Source organism: Tribolium castaneum, chromosome 2 (genome assembly GCF_031307605.1).
Source record: "Tribolium castaneum strain GA2 chromosome 2, icTriCast1.1, whole genome shotgun sequence".
Lineage (NCBI taxonomy): Eukaryota > Metazoa > Arthropoda > Insecta > Coleoptera > Tenebrionidae > Tribolium > Tribolium castaneum.
Genome location: NC_087395.1, coordinates 22,012,693 through 22,027,649, shown reverse-complemented (window position 1 = coordinate 22,027,649; position 14,957 = coordinate 22,012,693). Strand labels below are relative to the sequence as shown.

General features: G+C 40.0%; 3 protein-coding genes, 1 long non-coding RNA gene and 1 other non-coding gene across 13 annotated transcripts; 3 read left to right on the top strand and 2 right to left on the bottom strand.

Annotated features, from left to right (window-relative positions):
• Positions 1–177: 177 nt before the first annotated feature.
• LOC661120 (constitutive coactivator of PPAR-gamma-like protein 1) lies at positions 178–7,443 on the top strand. Of its 5 annotated transcripts, none has more exons than XM_008199799.2 (13): positions 178–224; positions 692–963; positions 1,008–1,294; positions 1,732–1,878; positions 2,082–2,255; positions 2,301–2,600; positions 2,649–2,745; positions 2,956–3,129; positions 3,336–3,982; positions 4,034–4,334; positions 4,917–5,242; positions 5,477–5,565; positions 5,628–7,443. In XM_008199799.2, exons 1-13 carry the CDS (start codon positions 193–195, stop codon positions 5,752–5,754), a joined length of 2,973 nt encoding a protein of 990 aa, XP_008198021.1. In that variant the 5' UTR covers positions 178–192; the 3' UTR covers positions 5,755–7,443. The 5 variants fall into 5 exon arrangements, with proteins under 5 accessions (XP_008198021.1, XP_008198020.1, XP_008198023.1 ...); XM_008199798.2 differs by having other exon boundaries at positions 5,477–5,577; XM_008199801.3 differs by having other exon boundaries at positions 178–431; positions 5,477–5,577.
• On the top strand, positions 5,276–5,343 carry Mir3877 (microRNA mir-3877). The gene has a single exon (NR_038731.1). It is a non-coding gene; the product is annotated as a microRNA mir-3877 (primary transcript).
• A 39-nt stretch (positions 7,444–7,482) lies between the features above and the next one.
• On the top strand, positions 7,483–8,507 carry LOC661071 (uncharacterized). Of its 2 annotated transcripts, XM_008199796.3 has the most exons (4): positions 7,484–7,670; positions 7,724–7,886; positions 7,934–8,303; positions 8,382–8,507. In XM_008199796.3, coding segments are annotated over exons 1-4 (603 nt in total). In that variant the 5' UTR covers positions 7,484–7,602; the 3' UTR covers positions 8,384–8,507. The 2 variants fall into 2 exon arrangements, with proteins under 2 accessions (XP_976368.1, XP_008198018.1); XM_971275.4 differs by having other exon boundaries at positions 7,483–7,670; positions 7,934–8,507.
• On the bottom strand, positions 8,503–11,076 carry LOC661011 (uncharacterized protein). 3 transcript variants are annotated; one of them, XM_967201.4, is made up of 5 exons: positions 10,855–11,072; positions 9,326–9,492; positions 9,048–9,279; positions 8,778–9,001; positions 8,503–8,732 (listed from the first exon to the last, which is right to left on the bottom strand). In XM_967201.4, the coding sequence occupies exons 1-5, from the start codon at positions 10,889–10,891 to the stop codon at positions 8,559–8,561; spliced, it is 834 nt and encodes a 277-aa protein (XP_972294.2). In that variant the 5' UTR covers positions 10,892–11,072; the 3' UTR covers positions 8,503–8,558. The 3 variants fall into 3 exon arrangements, with proteins under 3 accessions (XP_972294.2, XP_008198019.1, XP_972242.2); XM_008199797.3 differs by having other exon boundaries at positions 9,326–9,483; XM_967149.5 differs by lacking the exons at positions 8,503–8,732; positions 8,778–9,001; positions 9,048–9,279; positions 9,326–9,492 and adding exons at positions 9,566–9,788; positions 9,889–10,794 and having other exon boundaries at positions 10,855–11,076.
• Positions 11,077–11,452: 376 nt separating this feature from the next.
• Positions 11,453–14,871, bottom strand: LOC103314264 (uncharacterized). Of its 2 annotated transcripts, XR_010333127.1 has the most exons (11): positions 14,713–14,871; positions 14,542–14,656; positions 14,243–14,490; positions 14,017–14,189; positions 13,849–13,972; positions 13,346–13,803; positions 13,178–13,301; positions 12,675–13,130; positions 12,507–12,630; positions 11,770–12,459; positions 11,454–11,549 (listed from the first exon to the last, which is right to left on the bottom strand). It is a non-coding gene; the product is annotated as an uncharacterized LOC103314264 (long non-coding RNA). The 2 variants fall into 2 exon arrangements; XR_010333126.1 differs by having other exon boundaries at positions 11,453–11,549; positions 14,017–14,490.
• Positions 14,872–14,957: the final 86 nt, after the last annotated feature.

The window sequence follows — 14,957 nt, the reverse complement described above, 5'->3', positions numbered from 1 at the left end:
ACTTGATTTTCTGCTTGTAATGCTGTAAATTTTGCGAGATTTCGTCACCGTTGAGTGTTTTTCTAATTGTTATCAATCCAACGTCACTTATTTGCATACAACCTTCAATATCGGTTAAAACCTGGCAAAAAACGAAGCTTTGGCGCTCGTTTTCAAGCGGTGGTTGCAAAATGGCGGGCGCGCGTTTCCGGAATGCGCAGTAACCTCTCGAAGCGAAGTTTCCGGTAAATATTTTGTTACTTTACTGCCGAAAACCATGAAATTTTACGAGTTGATTATTGGTAAAAACGTTCAAACTTTGTTAAATGCCAACATTTCCTTGCAACTGTAGTGTTTTTGGGTTGATTTTTGGTTTTGGAGCGCGCAATACGGTAGAAAAAAAGAAGCAAGCAACGTGCCGGCATCTTGAAATGTGAAGGCGTCGCGTTGAGGTAATTAGGACTTTACGTGCGTTAATTAAGCCCCTCATTGTAATTGCAAGCCCAATTAAGTGTTTTTCTGCGATCATTTTAAATGAGCGTTAAGTGAACGGTGCGTTTTCTCAATTCAGATTAATTTAAATTGGAAACTTTGTCACAGATTCATGATGGCGGCTCAGGTTTCATAACTGGAAATGTTTTTCTGGTTTCAGTTACATAAACAAAGTCAATAAACACAAATTCGCCAATTCATGCGAAAATTTCTGTTTCAGTTTCCAGTATTATCAGAAATGGCCATCAGTGGTAATTAATTTTGATCGGAACAACTCGGAAATGGGGGTCCACGATTTGCAAGTATTCCTCGAAAGTCCTAGCCTAGAAGGGGGCGCCGTGTCTGTTGATTTGCTAAAAATCGCCCGGAACGTAACGCAGCGCCAACAGCCCCACAATACGAACCGCAAAATCCGACCAATTGGCAACAAACTGAAACTCATTGTGGACGCTGAAAACTGCCTCGACCGGCTATATGGGGGCTATTTTTCAGGTAATTGGTGAATGCGTCAAATCTCGCTTAATTGACTTGTTTAGATTGGGCTTGTGGGGGACAATGGAACCGCATGATCCAGTTCCTGTCTCTATTAACACGTGCGATAGAACGTGGTAACATTGAATTGGCTGTGGTGTTCAACGGGACGATAGAGTCATGTCGGATGAACGAATGGGTGGCCGAACAAGCGAACAACAGGCAAAAAGTCGGAATGGTTTTGAAACACATAAATACCAAAGCTACGCCTCCGCCGAAAATCTGGTGGACGCCCCCGACCTGTCTCAGGTCCAGCCTCAGGATGGCCCTGAGGCACCTGGGAGTGACTGTGGTAAGTGTAGGGAAATTTTCCTCTTCCATAAAGTAACACATGGGCGTTATGTAACCCCTGTGATGTGTATGGAAGTAGAGCAATTTTACTGCGATGTCATCACGCTTTTATGAAGCTCAAACATTGCAGCATACAATTTTAACGAGATGTAAAGTCTGCTTTAATTAAACGGAAATGTCAGCCGATGTTAACGCTGAACAGCAAGCATATTTATTTGTTGTCATTTTATCAATAAAAGGCAGTTCCCGTTATTGATTTAATTAAAAAACTACGGTTATCAGGAAATTTGAGGACGAGAAACGAGTAAAAATTGAAATATTTTCTTATAATATTCGTCCATGAAATATCTATCACCTTTGTTGTACGGTAGTAGTTTCCGTTTAATTGTAAAACGGATTTGAGTTACGTGACTTTGAATGCGTTTTAACGGGTTGTAGATGTGTACCATGGATGACCACCACCAGGAAGTGATAGCGTATTGCCGGGAATATGGGTTCCATGGTCTTTTGGCCGACGATGCTGAATATGCTGCCTTCGACCCACCGCGATATTTTTCAGCCGAAAATTTAAAATTAACATATAAAGTAAGTGAATGCACTTTTCCCAGTCAGTTGACCTTCCAAATGTCGCTTGTTGGGACTTAATAACGTCTCCACGAGTTGTTGCCGGAAGGAGAGTAAAAAAATTGGATGTTGTTGGCAAGACTGTACAAGTCTGTCCTCAATCCGAATTTTAACATTTATTTCCTGAAGTAAAGGGATTGCTAAAGTGGTGATCGTTGTTTCAGGGCTCTTTGGAGACCAAAGAATTCATGATAAACGAGCTGACCAAGTCCCTTCAATTGACCCAAGACCAGCTTTGCGTAATGGCAGCTCTAATGGGCAATTTTTTGTTAACCGAAAGCGATTTACAAGACTTTCACAAAAAAATCGGTATCACAAACGTAATCCGAGATAACAAAGTAAGTCATCTCGTGGGTTTTTGCCCTGACTAATGTTTGATTTAGTCACCAGCTGAGTTTAATGTAAAAACGTTGGCCGATTTCGTTCGGTCGTTACCTCCACCTTCAAATATGGACGCTTTAGTTAATGCTATGCTCGGATATATTGACGAAAAACGTGCCTCGAAATTTAGACAGTCGGTTCAGTACTACCTCAATGGTACGGCTAGTGGTTTTCTTAAGTATTGTGCGCCGGCAGCTACACCCAAAGACAAGAAAAATAATGCACAAAATAACAATGAGAAAGATAATGATGATTTGGAGGTCTCGGGGACCGTATTTGCCTCTGAAACTACAGAGCAAGAGGTGAAGAAATGGGTTGGTTGAGTCGGTTTTGAATTGTTTTAATTGTAGGAGGAAACTCTTCACAATTATAAATTAGCAACCGCGAACTTGGTCATGTCGTCTGAGTATACGCTGGATCAGAACGGAACACACAATTCAAATAATGGTACTTATTTTACTATTTTTTACAACTAACCTTCCTCAAAAGCGCCTGTTTATGTTTTTTTGTAACTAAATAGGTTGTTGCACGGAAGGAGATTAACTTAACTCTGGGTGCGGACTTAATTTTGCTTTGAATTTAGTCCTCAATCTGAGTTTAAACATTTTATTTTTTGTAGCGATAGTTTTATTTTTAGTTCGATTTTTTGTTTTGTAGATTCTTCTCATTTTAACGGACTTTTAAATGGTTCAGTTCCCAACACTAATCAGAGTTTGGCTAGTACTTCTAGCGGCAGTAGAGTCAACCTCCTAGTCAGTTCAAGCAGTTCAAACACCAGCAGTGTTCCATCATCGCCGAAACATTCAGCTCAGAGTACACATTCAACTGCCGGTAAGCCAATTTCTGTTTCAACCGAAAACCTTCCAAAAAGCACTCATTTGGCTCATTAATAACTAAATGAGTTGTCACTGGAAGGAGAGTAATTGAGCTCCGGGTGGTGATTTTGCTGGATTTTTGGCAACATCCTCAATACGAGTTCGCACAATAAATCAAACTACAAAATTAAGAAAAAAATAAAATTTTGCTTTTTTCTATAGTTTTGTCGAATCTGGTGACGCCAAATGTTTCGCCCGACGTCCTCCGAACGGCGTCGCTGCGCCACCAAAAAGGCTTAATGGCTTCGATGATTTTGCACGTTTTGAGTACTCAAGAAGTGCGTCTGCCTTGCTTGATGGAGGACGAAGGCAATCGTGAATTTCCTCCGATCCACGACGTGTACCAGCCGCTCCGACAGCGCGTCTATGCAGTATTGTTCAATTTACACCATTTGCGTTACGTTCACACTAAGAAAAAAGAATCTGGCGAAATACCGGAAAATTCGCCTCAACCGGACATCGTAGTCAAAGAATGGATTTACAGCAGGTCCAATCCTTACCAATGCCCTGAAGAAGTCAAAGCTGAACCCTTACCATGGGCGGTGCCCACACTTCAAAGATTGTGGTTCGGTCCGGCTCTGGATGATAAAAGACGCCGAATGAGGGCTTTGCTGTCTTGTCTGAATTCAGATACGCCTTTGATACTGAATACAGGATACGTGCCTCAGCATATGTTGATAATGGCGTGCGTTTTGCGCTATATAATGTCGTATGATAAGCCTATTATGAGACGACACGAATTGGACGCGTTTCTGTGTCAGGCTTTCAATGTTGATCTCATGAATCCTCAATACTTGCAAGAATTAACAGTAAGTCGGGCTTTTGAAACTTTTAAAACGTGTAACAATGAACTGTTTTAGCTCAACGTTGTTACTAGTCGTGGCGTACAGTTGGCAGCGCTGTTTATGCAAGGTGTTGAGATGGCACTGTTGGCGAACGATGCGTGTGGTGCCCCTCTACCGTGGCTCATGTGTTGTCCTTGGTTATACTTTGACGGCAAACTGTTTCATTATACGTTAAACAGGTCCGCACATTCCAAAAATATACTTGAAGTGTGCGAAAATCATATCGAACGAGTTGTGAAAGTTGAGAGGATGAGGAAGGCCATTTTGGAAGGGTTGGATGTCAAGTTTGCCAAAATGCCACTAGCACCATTTCCAGGTATATTTACAATTTACAACGGTTCGTGTGTGCGTCATCAATGTATTTCCGGTTTAACCGAAACCCTTCCAAAAAGCACTCATTTGGTTCATTAATAACGAAGTGAGTTGTCACTGGAAGGAGAATAATTGAGCTCCGGGTGGTGATTTTGCCGTATTTTTGGCAACATCCTCAATACGAGTTCACACAATAAACACTAACGTGAGATTTATTGCTTTTGAGTTTAGTTACAAAAAAAACATGCCAAATTTACTTATTCGGTGACCAATAAAATACGTATAAAAATTATCGTGGAAAATTTATTTTATCCTGCAAAAACCCAGATCGATTACTTTAAAAATAACTGAATAAACTTTCAATATCAACATTTATGCATTTTATTCCTTTTTTTTAAATATGACAACGCATCGGCCTGTAGAATTCAAATCCTTTAATTTGATGTGTAATACTTGAAATGCTGTTGTGTATTAACATAATAAACGTCTCGAATTGTAAAAACTTGTAAAGAAAAAATTTGATGACTTGCACACGCAATGCATCTTATAGTTATTTTTCATCACATTTGGGACATTATTTCGTTAGGAATGCGCCAGCCGCCACCGCCTCAAGGGCTTCCAACCATGCCCTTGCCCTCGAACCGCATCCCTGGCGGAATGCGACCTCGCCCCATCTCATCTCGAGGGGGGCAGTTGCAAGTTGCGGGTGTTGTTGTGGGTTCATGGGGTGCTAATTACGGATACCAGCAGAATATAAGGCAGCAAGCCCCATTAGTGGGTTACCAGGGGCGGGGGCGCGGCGTGATGGGGCCTCCAGGACCCAGTAATTTTAGTCAGCAAAATATACCGAGGGGTAGGGGCCAACAACGCAAACCTGGACCACCGACATTCCCCATCAATAGGAAAAATAACGTAAGTTTGGGGTTGATTTAGAGCGAATGCCGGGTCAACCTTCCAAAAAAGCACTCGTTTGGTTACTAAATAACCAAGTGAGTTGTCACTGGAAGGAGAGAAAATGAGCTCCGGGTGGTGATCTTGCTGAATTTTTGGCAATATCCTCAATACGAGTTCAAACAAATTATTGAGCCGGCATTCGCAACAAATGCACCGGAAAATACAAGTTTTGCTAATTGATTACGTGTGTAGGCAAATAAGAAGCGTAACAATGCGGGCAAGGGCGGCAGCAGGGCACAGGGAGGTCAGGAGCCCACGCTTACAGTAAAAACTGAAAGCGGGTGCGTTTCACGGTAAAGTCATTTTTAAAATGCGTTGACGTGTGTTTTGAATAATTTTTCAGAGACATTCCAGCTGACGAAATAATCCTCAATAACGATGGTTCGCTGAATACTGGGGGAAAATCGGAAGACTGCACGAAGAACAGCGAGCATAAAGGTCAAGGCGATGCCCCGAATCTGGTTAATTAATTCTGGAAGTGTACGTGTTGTGTTTGTTTTTTTATCGCTGGATTTTTTTTATAATTTTTTTATGTATACTTTGTTTACGAACTCGGAAGACTTCTCAAAAGTGGAGAAGTGAAGCCTTATATACAGTCGATTAAGTGTTAAGAGACACGGTGTGGAAGACTAGGGTGTGTGAGTGTCTTGTGTTATCATAAGTGACTGACTGGTTTTTTAAATCGCGTTAGCTCAACAACGATAATCTAGCGGTGACGGTACGTCGGATGAAAATTAGGCTTGTAAGGTTGGTAGTACCGGCGCCGCTTAAGCTGCGTTCAGATGAGAGTCTGAAACGCTGACTGATTGTTTGAGAGCATATGTATATTTTTCTATATTTGTTACAACTGTTATAATTATATATTGACTGAGAGAGTGCTTTCAGCACTGCTGTGATCATATTTATGGTATTTATACGTTTAGATCTGTTGTTGGATCAGCAAAATGGGTCGTTGCGTGTGATAGTCAACGATTTGTTTTGCTTGAAGTGAGAGTTGGTTTTGGATGGTTCCCAGAAAACGTGACCTTTCGGTATATACCAATTACCAGTTATTTGCAAACGCTCTGTATTTGAAAATTGACATTAAATCTTGTCCATTATTCTAAGACAACTTTAATATCATGCACAGACTTCATGTAAGAAATTCGATGTTGAAACCAAATTACTTTTTCATCGAAACGAAGTTTTTTGCTGTTTAACTCTGACTTGCGCTATTGCTCATGAGAGACAATATAGCCGAAAATTAACTGAACGCAACTTTGAATCCAAATGATTCTTAATTTACATCAGAATATTGTCAAAAGTAAACAAACGAAACGCTAAATTGAACAATACTTACAATTTTACGTAGCTGTTTATTGAACTATACACATGTAGAGAAAAAGAAACGATTTACATAATTTAGCTCACCAATAATAGACATTGTATTAGTAATTTATCCGTTCTGGATGGAATTATCGTAATGTTCATGAAATGTGTAAACTTTTCGTTGTAAAATTGTTACGCTTCCTTTGATTTTGATGGTGTATTAATCCCGCCGTTACATTTTTCTTATTAATATGTTATCGCTTTTAGTTTTGGGATACAAACATTTTTTCTTTATAGTTATTTTGTTAATTGATTTACTAATTATGCAACGTTTCCCTTTTTTAATCATTATATGTATATTCTATGCTTAAACTATTTAGATATTTGGAAAGTATGTAGAGTATTTACAATTCTTTTTTGTTCTAATTCACAGTAACTGATATATTTAACTTTATATATGTGTATATTGGCTCTATGGGTGAAAGGGCATCCATATGAATAAATATTAAAGTACCTATATTTAGATAAAATAGTATGTGATTTTAGAAAACTTGGGACAATATCACAGAATTCTAGATTGTTTTGTTTCGTTATCAGGATAAACTTATCAATGTCTGAACCTACCGCTTATTGTCTTGATGTAACTTTCTGAAATCACCATAAATTCAAAGTTTTCACTTTTTTCTTGTAATTTATAATTATAAAAATAAAAATCGCAAGTCGATTTGTTTGTAACGACTTACGCAACACTTGACTCATTACAAACAATTGAACTGCGATTTGATGTGGAAGATATGCTGGAAAGGTACCACCAAGTATCTGTAAGATGCAGATGAAAAAGTTTGAATGAGTTTTTATGCTTTTTATTTATTTCCTGTCCCAAAAGTGATCATTGTGGCTTTTCCCCCGTCGCTATGCAACAGATCTGACATTCAAAAAATTCCAAATTCGAAATTTTCGTCTCCGTCTCCAAATTTTGTGTTCTCTAAATTTGTCGTTTTTTCGGGAAAATGGCGTGTCATAACGGTACGTCCTTACTGGCTGAACTCAGTGATCTCGTGCAGCAAATTGGTGACTGGTTCGTACTTTTTCCCAATTTTCCGCCTTTTCTAACCCTTGACACCTCCATAGCCAACCTTGCAGCTGCTGTCCACCTCCCCAATGCATCCCTTGCAACGTTCCCTACGCCCAAGTCACCATGACTTGCCCACCCCCTATCCTGGTCCCGACGCAGCCCCAACCCGTGAAACCCCTCCAACTGCCGTGTCCTCCGGCCCCTCCTAGCCCACCAATAGTAATATTTTCTCAGCCCAAAGTCTTAAAATTACAAAAATTTCATAGCTAACGCCTGAGGAAGCGGAACGAAGTCGCTACGACAATTTTTACAATAATTATAACATTGACTGGCATAATGACAGTTCCTCTTGTAAGGACCATGATCATGACCATTGTTGCACCCCCGAGAAACAAAGGGGGCAAACGGTTGATGGCAAAACGCCCTGCTGTGAGGACTACACGAAAAATAAACAACAGGATGAATGTCGCCCCCTTCCGGGGTGTCCCACGGGATTTAAGCCATGTACTATGAAGCTAACGCCGCCTCCTGGCTGTGACCCTTGCGGTATTTGGTGCGCCCAAGTCCAACCCTGTCCCCCGAAGCCCAAAAAGAAGAGCAAAAAGTATGAGCCTGGACCCTGCACCAGACCTTGTTGTAAGCATTGGAAGCCTAAAGAAGGGCCGTGTCTTTATGACGATCCTTGTAAAGCTCACTGTTTTAATCATCCTCCAGGAATTAAACCTTCTGGGAGGTACCCGTGACGTTTGCGTGCCGTGAAGTGTCAAGAAGTGAAAATGGTCCGTCCATTGTATTGTTTCGGTTTTGTCTTCGGTTTGTTAATAAAACTAAATAAGCGGATTGAAATATTTTATTTTGAATTAATTTTAAACGATTCAAATAGAGAAATAATTACAAGCCAGGCATGATAAAAGCGACATTGTCCAAGGTACTCATGAGTTGTTCAGCGCTGCAGCAATTTTCTTGCAGTTCGGGGATTTGTTGAGTGAGGCAGAGGAGCGGCCCCAGGGCGCAAAGCAGCGAGTCGAGGAGGACGGACAAGCTGCCGGAAACGGCAATTTGGCCCTAAAATCACCGTAGAATTTTTCGAGTGGTTGGAAAAATACGTACTTCGTGTTCTTTGAGCCGCTCTCCAATTATAGTGAGACTCTCCCCCAGTAACTTCAAATGGGCGGCCACGTCGATGGGTTTAATACCATTGACTTTGTACCCATCTTTGCTGCCTCTCGGACTCGGGGGTGAAATACTTGAGGTGTCATAAGACAAACTTCCGGGTGATGTTTTCGAAATTGGAGTCTTCTTCCCTGTGGCTTTAGACCCACCTTTGCCGCCCCCTAAAAGCGTAATCAGGGCCCCTGGAATCAAAATACTATATCTTACTTGGGTGTTTGTCGGTTTTGACGATTCTGCCGTCCTTGATAATCAGCCGTTTCTTGGAAGTGTCCGTATCAAGTCGTTTGAAGCCACCTGTTTCCTGTTCGTCAAAGTCGCTGTCTGTGTCTACAGAATCAATGCTCGATTCTGTATTGGCCGGGAGTTCATACTCGCTTTCGTAGTCGGACTCGCTCGCTTCGTCGTAATTCTCAAAACTGTGTTCAGACTTGATGAAGACCTTCAAATTGTGTTTGAGTATTTATTGATAGAGAAGTGAAAATTACATCTTCGGGGCGCGCCATTTTCCGAGGTGGTTGCACTTCAAAGTCCGCTTTGCGCCCAATTCCCTGCCTTTTGTTAAAGGACCTATCAATGTCGTCCGGCGATTCGAAGTCCATCAACTTTGACGACTTCTTGCGCACTCTGCCGCTCCTCGAAACACCTGTTACTTCTAAATTTATTGTTTCCATTAACACATTGTCCAAACAAAACAATAAGGAAGAAAAATAAAAAAATAAAACACATCGTCGTCAGATAATTTATTAAAAAAGTAAATAAAAGTTATGAGATCATTGTGTCCTCTTGAAGCCAACCGTCTTCGTCACTTAAAAATCTCCGTTTCACCGTTGTGTTCATGTAGGGCCTTAAAGCCCACTCTGTATCGGCAGCGTCCGCATTGTCTAAAGTCCCTAACTTGATCTCATAGAGGCGCAGCTGGAATCGGGGCCCCACTTCAGACAATTCGATCTGAAAATGTTTTTTTTTTCAATTAATCGATACTAAGGACAAAACCGGCGGATTTTTTCAAATAGTTGTATAGAAAATTTAATTTTCCGGGGTGACTTACCTGCTTATCGACTGTTTTATAATTGTGGTGCCTAAAGCTAATATAATCGTCGTGGTTGGCGAAGGTGATTATCCGTTTGGAGTCCTCCTTGGGCACTGGAAACAAGTACTTCAAAATGTTCGTGACACGCTCCCCAAGTTTCGTTTTAAAATTATGGAAAATCAGATGGGGGTATTGCTCGGACATGGTCCCCAAATCGGGGATGTCATGCCTCATGACAACATCGGACATCGTAAAATAGGCGGTGGGGCCGTAGGGCAGATGGCAAACGACTAAACTGTCCGGCACCCCCCTGTGCTCATGCACTACGATGAAATCGGTCACGTCATTGGCCCTGCACGCATGAATCAGCTGCTTCATCTCGTAGTTGCCCCGATTCATCCGCTGGGCGTTGGGGAAAATCAAGCGCAGTTCCTTGACGAACATTTTGAGTCTCGAGCTGGGGTCCCGACTCGTCGTGATGACAATTTTGGGGTCCTCGACCCCCGCGTATCTGTACTCGTCGTCGATGGAGCTGGCTAGGGCCCCGCCGCTCTCGCCGCCGAGCTGGACGGCGGCCGCGGGCCCCGCGTCCTCCCACTCGAGCTTCTTGGAGTAGTGCAGGGCCTTCTTCTGGAGGTCCCCATGGATGGGGATGTTCTCCTCTAAACTGCGCTTGATGCGGTCCTTCTTGTCTTGGATGGATTTTTGCTTGTCTTCGACGGTTTTCCGGTAGAGGTACTCGCGTCGTAAGCGAGCTTGGCGGCGTAACATTTTCTAAGTTTATAACCTCATGAACACGTGCACTTGACAGGTGACAGCAAACAATCGCTGCTGCCAACGCGAGGAAAACGAACGGAAAATTGTTTGTTTATTAATAATTGGGCGCAAAAAGTCTGTCTTTGAAACGCACGCAATGACTCTAATCTAGAGAGTAATTATAGATTTGCGGGAACTTATTATGTAAACTAAAATGAGTAAACAAACCTTCCGATTTTGGCTTCTTGGCTTGAAAATTTTCCATTGCGTATCACAAAGCGCTAACGCGTTAAACTATCATTTTTTCGTCACTTATTTAATTGTCTGGAGCCCAAAATAATTGAAAACTGCTAACACGAAATGTTATTCCTGTGTTTGGAAAGAATTGTCACGCTTGGATGTCGGTGGCACCATGAACATTACAGTCGACCAGACAATCGCTGTGCGCACCATTTCCCCACCATTCTCGTTTTCTACAGCCAAGTTCACACCAGGAAAATTATCAAAATAAGGGTAAATCATTATAAAAACATTAATAAGCTGTTACTCTGACTTGCATATATTACAATTGTAGAGTAGAACATCTCCTGACCATTCTAATGTGTTTTCGCTTAATCTCCTACAAAAATTAAAAAAATTGAAGGATATAAAGAGGGTGAAAAAATAAAGTTATTGAGTAATAAAATTGTTTATTGGTACACTGAGCATACAAATCTAAGACAGTTAAGTAAAACATTTGTGTGTTATTTTCTTCGAACAGTCCTTGGGGGAAGTACCCATTGTCGTCACCTCAGGCAAGAAGCAATCGTCACGGATTTTCCTTTATTATACATTTGACGGGACAACAATGGGGGTACGGTTTTGTTAGATCAACCGGGAGGTCTTTGGAACAGTTTGGAGCCCTCATTAGGCGCAAAGCACACCTAAAACCGAATAAAAATAATTGAAATTAAATGTAAATCTTTAGGAATTTAACCTTCCATCAACAAATATAGACCCATCGGGTTGGCAGTGAGCCATTGCACATTTGCCTGGAACCGGTAGCTTTTTACGGGACTCTAGATGCCCCAATGTTTCGTCAAAACATCCAGTTTCTAGAATATTTATGAATTTAATTAACAAACTAAGAAATTTGCAACGTACTTTGATCTTTTAAGGGCGGAGTAGATCTCAATCCTGGCCCTACGCCGCAATGAATTTGTAAAATACACAAATTTAATATTATTAAAAAGCACTTCATGGTCATGCTTGGTTTGGGAGGAAAGAATAGTGGGTATTTTATCATTGTTTCATTTATTAGTAATTATTAGTTGCAGTGATAAACACCCGAACAATTAGTAATAAACGAGAAAAAATTGCGACGTGACTTGAAATACGTGTTATTATTTTATTCTGCTTAAAAATTGCAGAGAAATAAAATATTTTATTTCCTTGCTACAAATCAGGAGCGATCACGATTTTATATATGCTTTTTTGTTTTATTAGTTTTGCTTGTTTATGATTTTTAGAGCAATTTTGTATTTGTCGGTTGTGACATTACTAAGAATTATTACGCAGTTTCATTCAACAATGATTAATTTTGATAAAAAACATCACAAATCCAACAAAATCCGTATTATGCTGTTTTTATTACCGAATAGAATTGTAAGTACTAACAATGTATTTATTTCCGAAAAAAGCTGGATCTCCGATTTATTTAAATCTCCGCTACGTTAACCCTTATTTGTATCTTTGACTGGGCAGGAAATCTGGGGGCAACAATTCGGAAAAGGTTTTTTCCTATCTCCCGCAACTATTTTACAGCCATTTTTACCCTTCAGGTGGCGACTGCACCTGAAATAAAATAAATTACGACAATTTAAGACTTCAAATTTTCGTACTGTAGACTAGATAATTTTCCGGTAGACTTGCAAATTATCTCTGCACATGTCTTGTTAGGGTATGGCTTACGTTCGCCAATTTTAAACACACCATACTTCTTGTGTTTGCATTGAGTGGCAGCCTCTATAAAAAGACTCACATAAAAATAATTAATTAAATGTACTAACTTCTCGCTGCAGAAACATCAACGAGTTGCAAGGCGCAAATAATCACTAGCACTACCAAAAGTACCCGTAAATTCATTTTGGTGTTACTTCAGACGTGAAAAACAAAGTGGAATGGTTTTGGGGGCAAATGCCTCTTATATACTTAGGTGTTTATAAGTGTGATAAGCTTAAATGCCTATAAAATTTCTAAAAAATTATTGCTAGTATTTTTTATTCCCGGAATTGAAACGTGACACGAAACAGTTTTTTCCTGGTTTTTGCACTTATACGGAACACTATGTATATATTGGTTGCTTTTGTTCTAAAAGTAATTTGCACTGGTTTTTCCATACTCATTTATTGCTAGTCTACCTCCACCAGTTTAAAGTTTTGTTACATTTGACTGGACAACAATCTGGAAAAGGTCTATAAATGTTAGCACAATGCCGTCCCAAATCATTGGGTTCACTAGTACAACTAAAAATCAAAAATAATTCCCACATTTTCCTAATAAAAAAGTAAACCTTATCAGATATGCTCTTCCACTTCCATCTGGAAAACAGCGTGCTTCCTTGCAATGCCCTGGAACCCTTATTGTGACTCCAGCTTTCAAATGACCAAACAGTTCGTTGTAGCAATGACCAGGATCTGTAGTTTTTTTAATGACTCTAACACGCCTTAAGAAAACTTACGTCGCCTTGGATGTGCCGGAATTTCCTCAACGTCAATTTCCGTGGTGTAACTAATTAAAAAAGTGAAGAGAACAACCACCACTAGACGCATCGTGTCTTGAAAAAACTTTAAATAGAAATTTTGCTACACAAAAGACCATTACAAAGATTCGTGACAAAAAATAAAGTGGCAATTAAACTAGACATTATTTTTATAATTTTTATAGTTAAAAACTTTAAATTAATCATGGGATTTTTTTCATATTGTGTTGTGTGGGTTTGGGGTTTTATAAGCTCATCACAATTAATTTGCCAAATTTTATTTTCTCATCAGAACTACAGGAAAATAAAATCCCGAGTGCTAGAATATGGATGGCAGTCCAACCAGTCTGTCCTTAGACGTGCATTTTCTGGGACAACAAGCCGGGAAAACCTTTTCCTTATCAGCGCACCTTAAGGTCTTATCAGCAGGAGAACAGCTAAAAATAAAAATAAAGTCTTCCAAATTTGGAAAATATTGAAACCTTATAATTTGGAGCGCTCCAGATTTGTCCTCAGGACAATGAGCTTGTTCACATTTTCCTGGAACTGGAATTTTGCTTCCGGCCGTTATAGCGCCAATTGACTTATGGTAACAACCACCAGGGTCTATAATAGGCTTTTTAAATTGTTTGCGTTGTACAAAAGCTTACTATGTTTTGGGTGTTGAAATGATGCAGTGTCAGCGTTACACCCAAGTTGGAAAATGACCAAAGTCAGTACTACAGTTCGAAGCATCTTGGTCTTCATATTTGCGGACGTGAAAACTGGTTTCGGCTTTTATCACTTCTGGGCGTTATCGTGTTAATTTGGGCGTAGAATTTGCCTGTAAAAATACACTAACGCTTTTATTTTAACGATCCAATGGAAAATTTTTGCCTCATTTGAAGTACACAAGTTTAACGATTTTTGATTTGAGCGTAAAATGAAACTCGTTTACATAATCAGCGGTTTTATTAATTCTTGTGGAAAATAACTTGACCCGAATTTTTCATCTTCACAACACCAAATATCAACTGCAAAATCATTCGTTTAGACAGTATACAGGACAACACCATGGGAAGCTGTCTTTGAGAGTTATCGGCTTTGGTTTACAATTCTTCACTTCCCTGTAGGCAGTATTACAACTAGAACATGCAAAATTAATTCGAAGTTTGACTTAAAGAAAAATGTAAAACCCATAAAGGAAAAGGAACCCGTCTTCTCTACACCGCAAATGCATACATAATCCGGGCGTTTCTACAGAACCTTCAGCCACGTCACCAAACTTTGGGTCAAAACACCTATTAGTCGCTAATAAAGTTAATGCAATTATCATTTTTATACGACTGATAATGACTGTCACTTACTTGCTTTTTCTCTATCAGTCGTCAGGCTAACTGTAGCACGGCAGTGAACATCATGTAAAGCAAATAATGTAAACATCACCACCAAAAACGCTTTCATCGTGATTGCACTAATAAACTACAAAATTGTTCCTCGATTTTAATTTTTATAGTCTGTGCCATCATGAATCATAATTCATAACTCATAGTAAGAATGCACCACGTGTTTAATCGCCAATTAAGAAAGTATTTCTTAATCTGTTTTACTG

Coding starts and splice junctions, on each gene's coding strand:
- LOC661120 (XM_008199798.2), top strand. CDS start 193: ATGCGCAGTAACCTCTCGAAGCGAAGTTTCCG. Junction 3,130..3,335: donor GAGTACACATTCAACTGCCG/GTAAGCCAATTT, acceptor TTTTTTCTATAG/TTTTGTCGAATCTGGTGACG. Junction 5,578..5,627: donor GAAAGCGGGTGCGTTTCACG/GTAAAGTCATTT, acceptor ATAATTTTTCAG/AGACATTCCAGCTGACGAAA.
- LOC661071 (XM_971275.4), top strand. CDS start 7,603: ATGGCGTGTCATAACGGTACGTCCTTACTGGCTGAACTCAGTGATCTC. Junction 7,671..7,723: donor GTGCAGCAAATTGGTGACTG/GTTCGTACTTTT, acceptor ACACCTCCATAG/CCAACCTTGCAGCTGCTGTC. Junction 7,887..7,933: donor CCCCTCCTAGCCCACCAATA/GTAATATTTTCT, acceptor AAAATTTCATAG/CTAACGCCTGAGGAAGCGGA.
- LOC661011 (XM_967149.5), bottom strand. CDS start 10,641: ATGTTACGCCGCCAAGCTCGCTTACGACGCGAGTACCTCTACCGGAAA. Junction 9,789..9,888: donor ATAAAACAGTCGATAAGCAG/GTAAGTCACCCC, acceptor AAACATTTTCAG/ATCGAATTGTCTGAAGTGGG.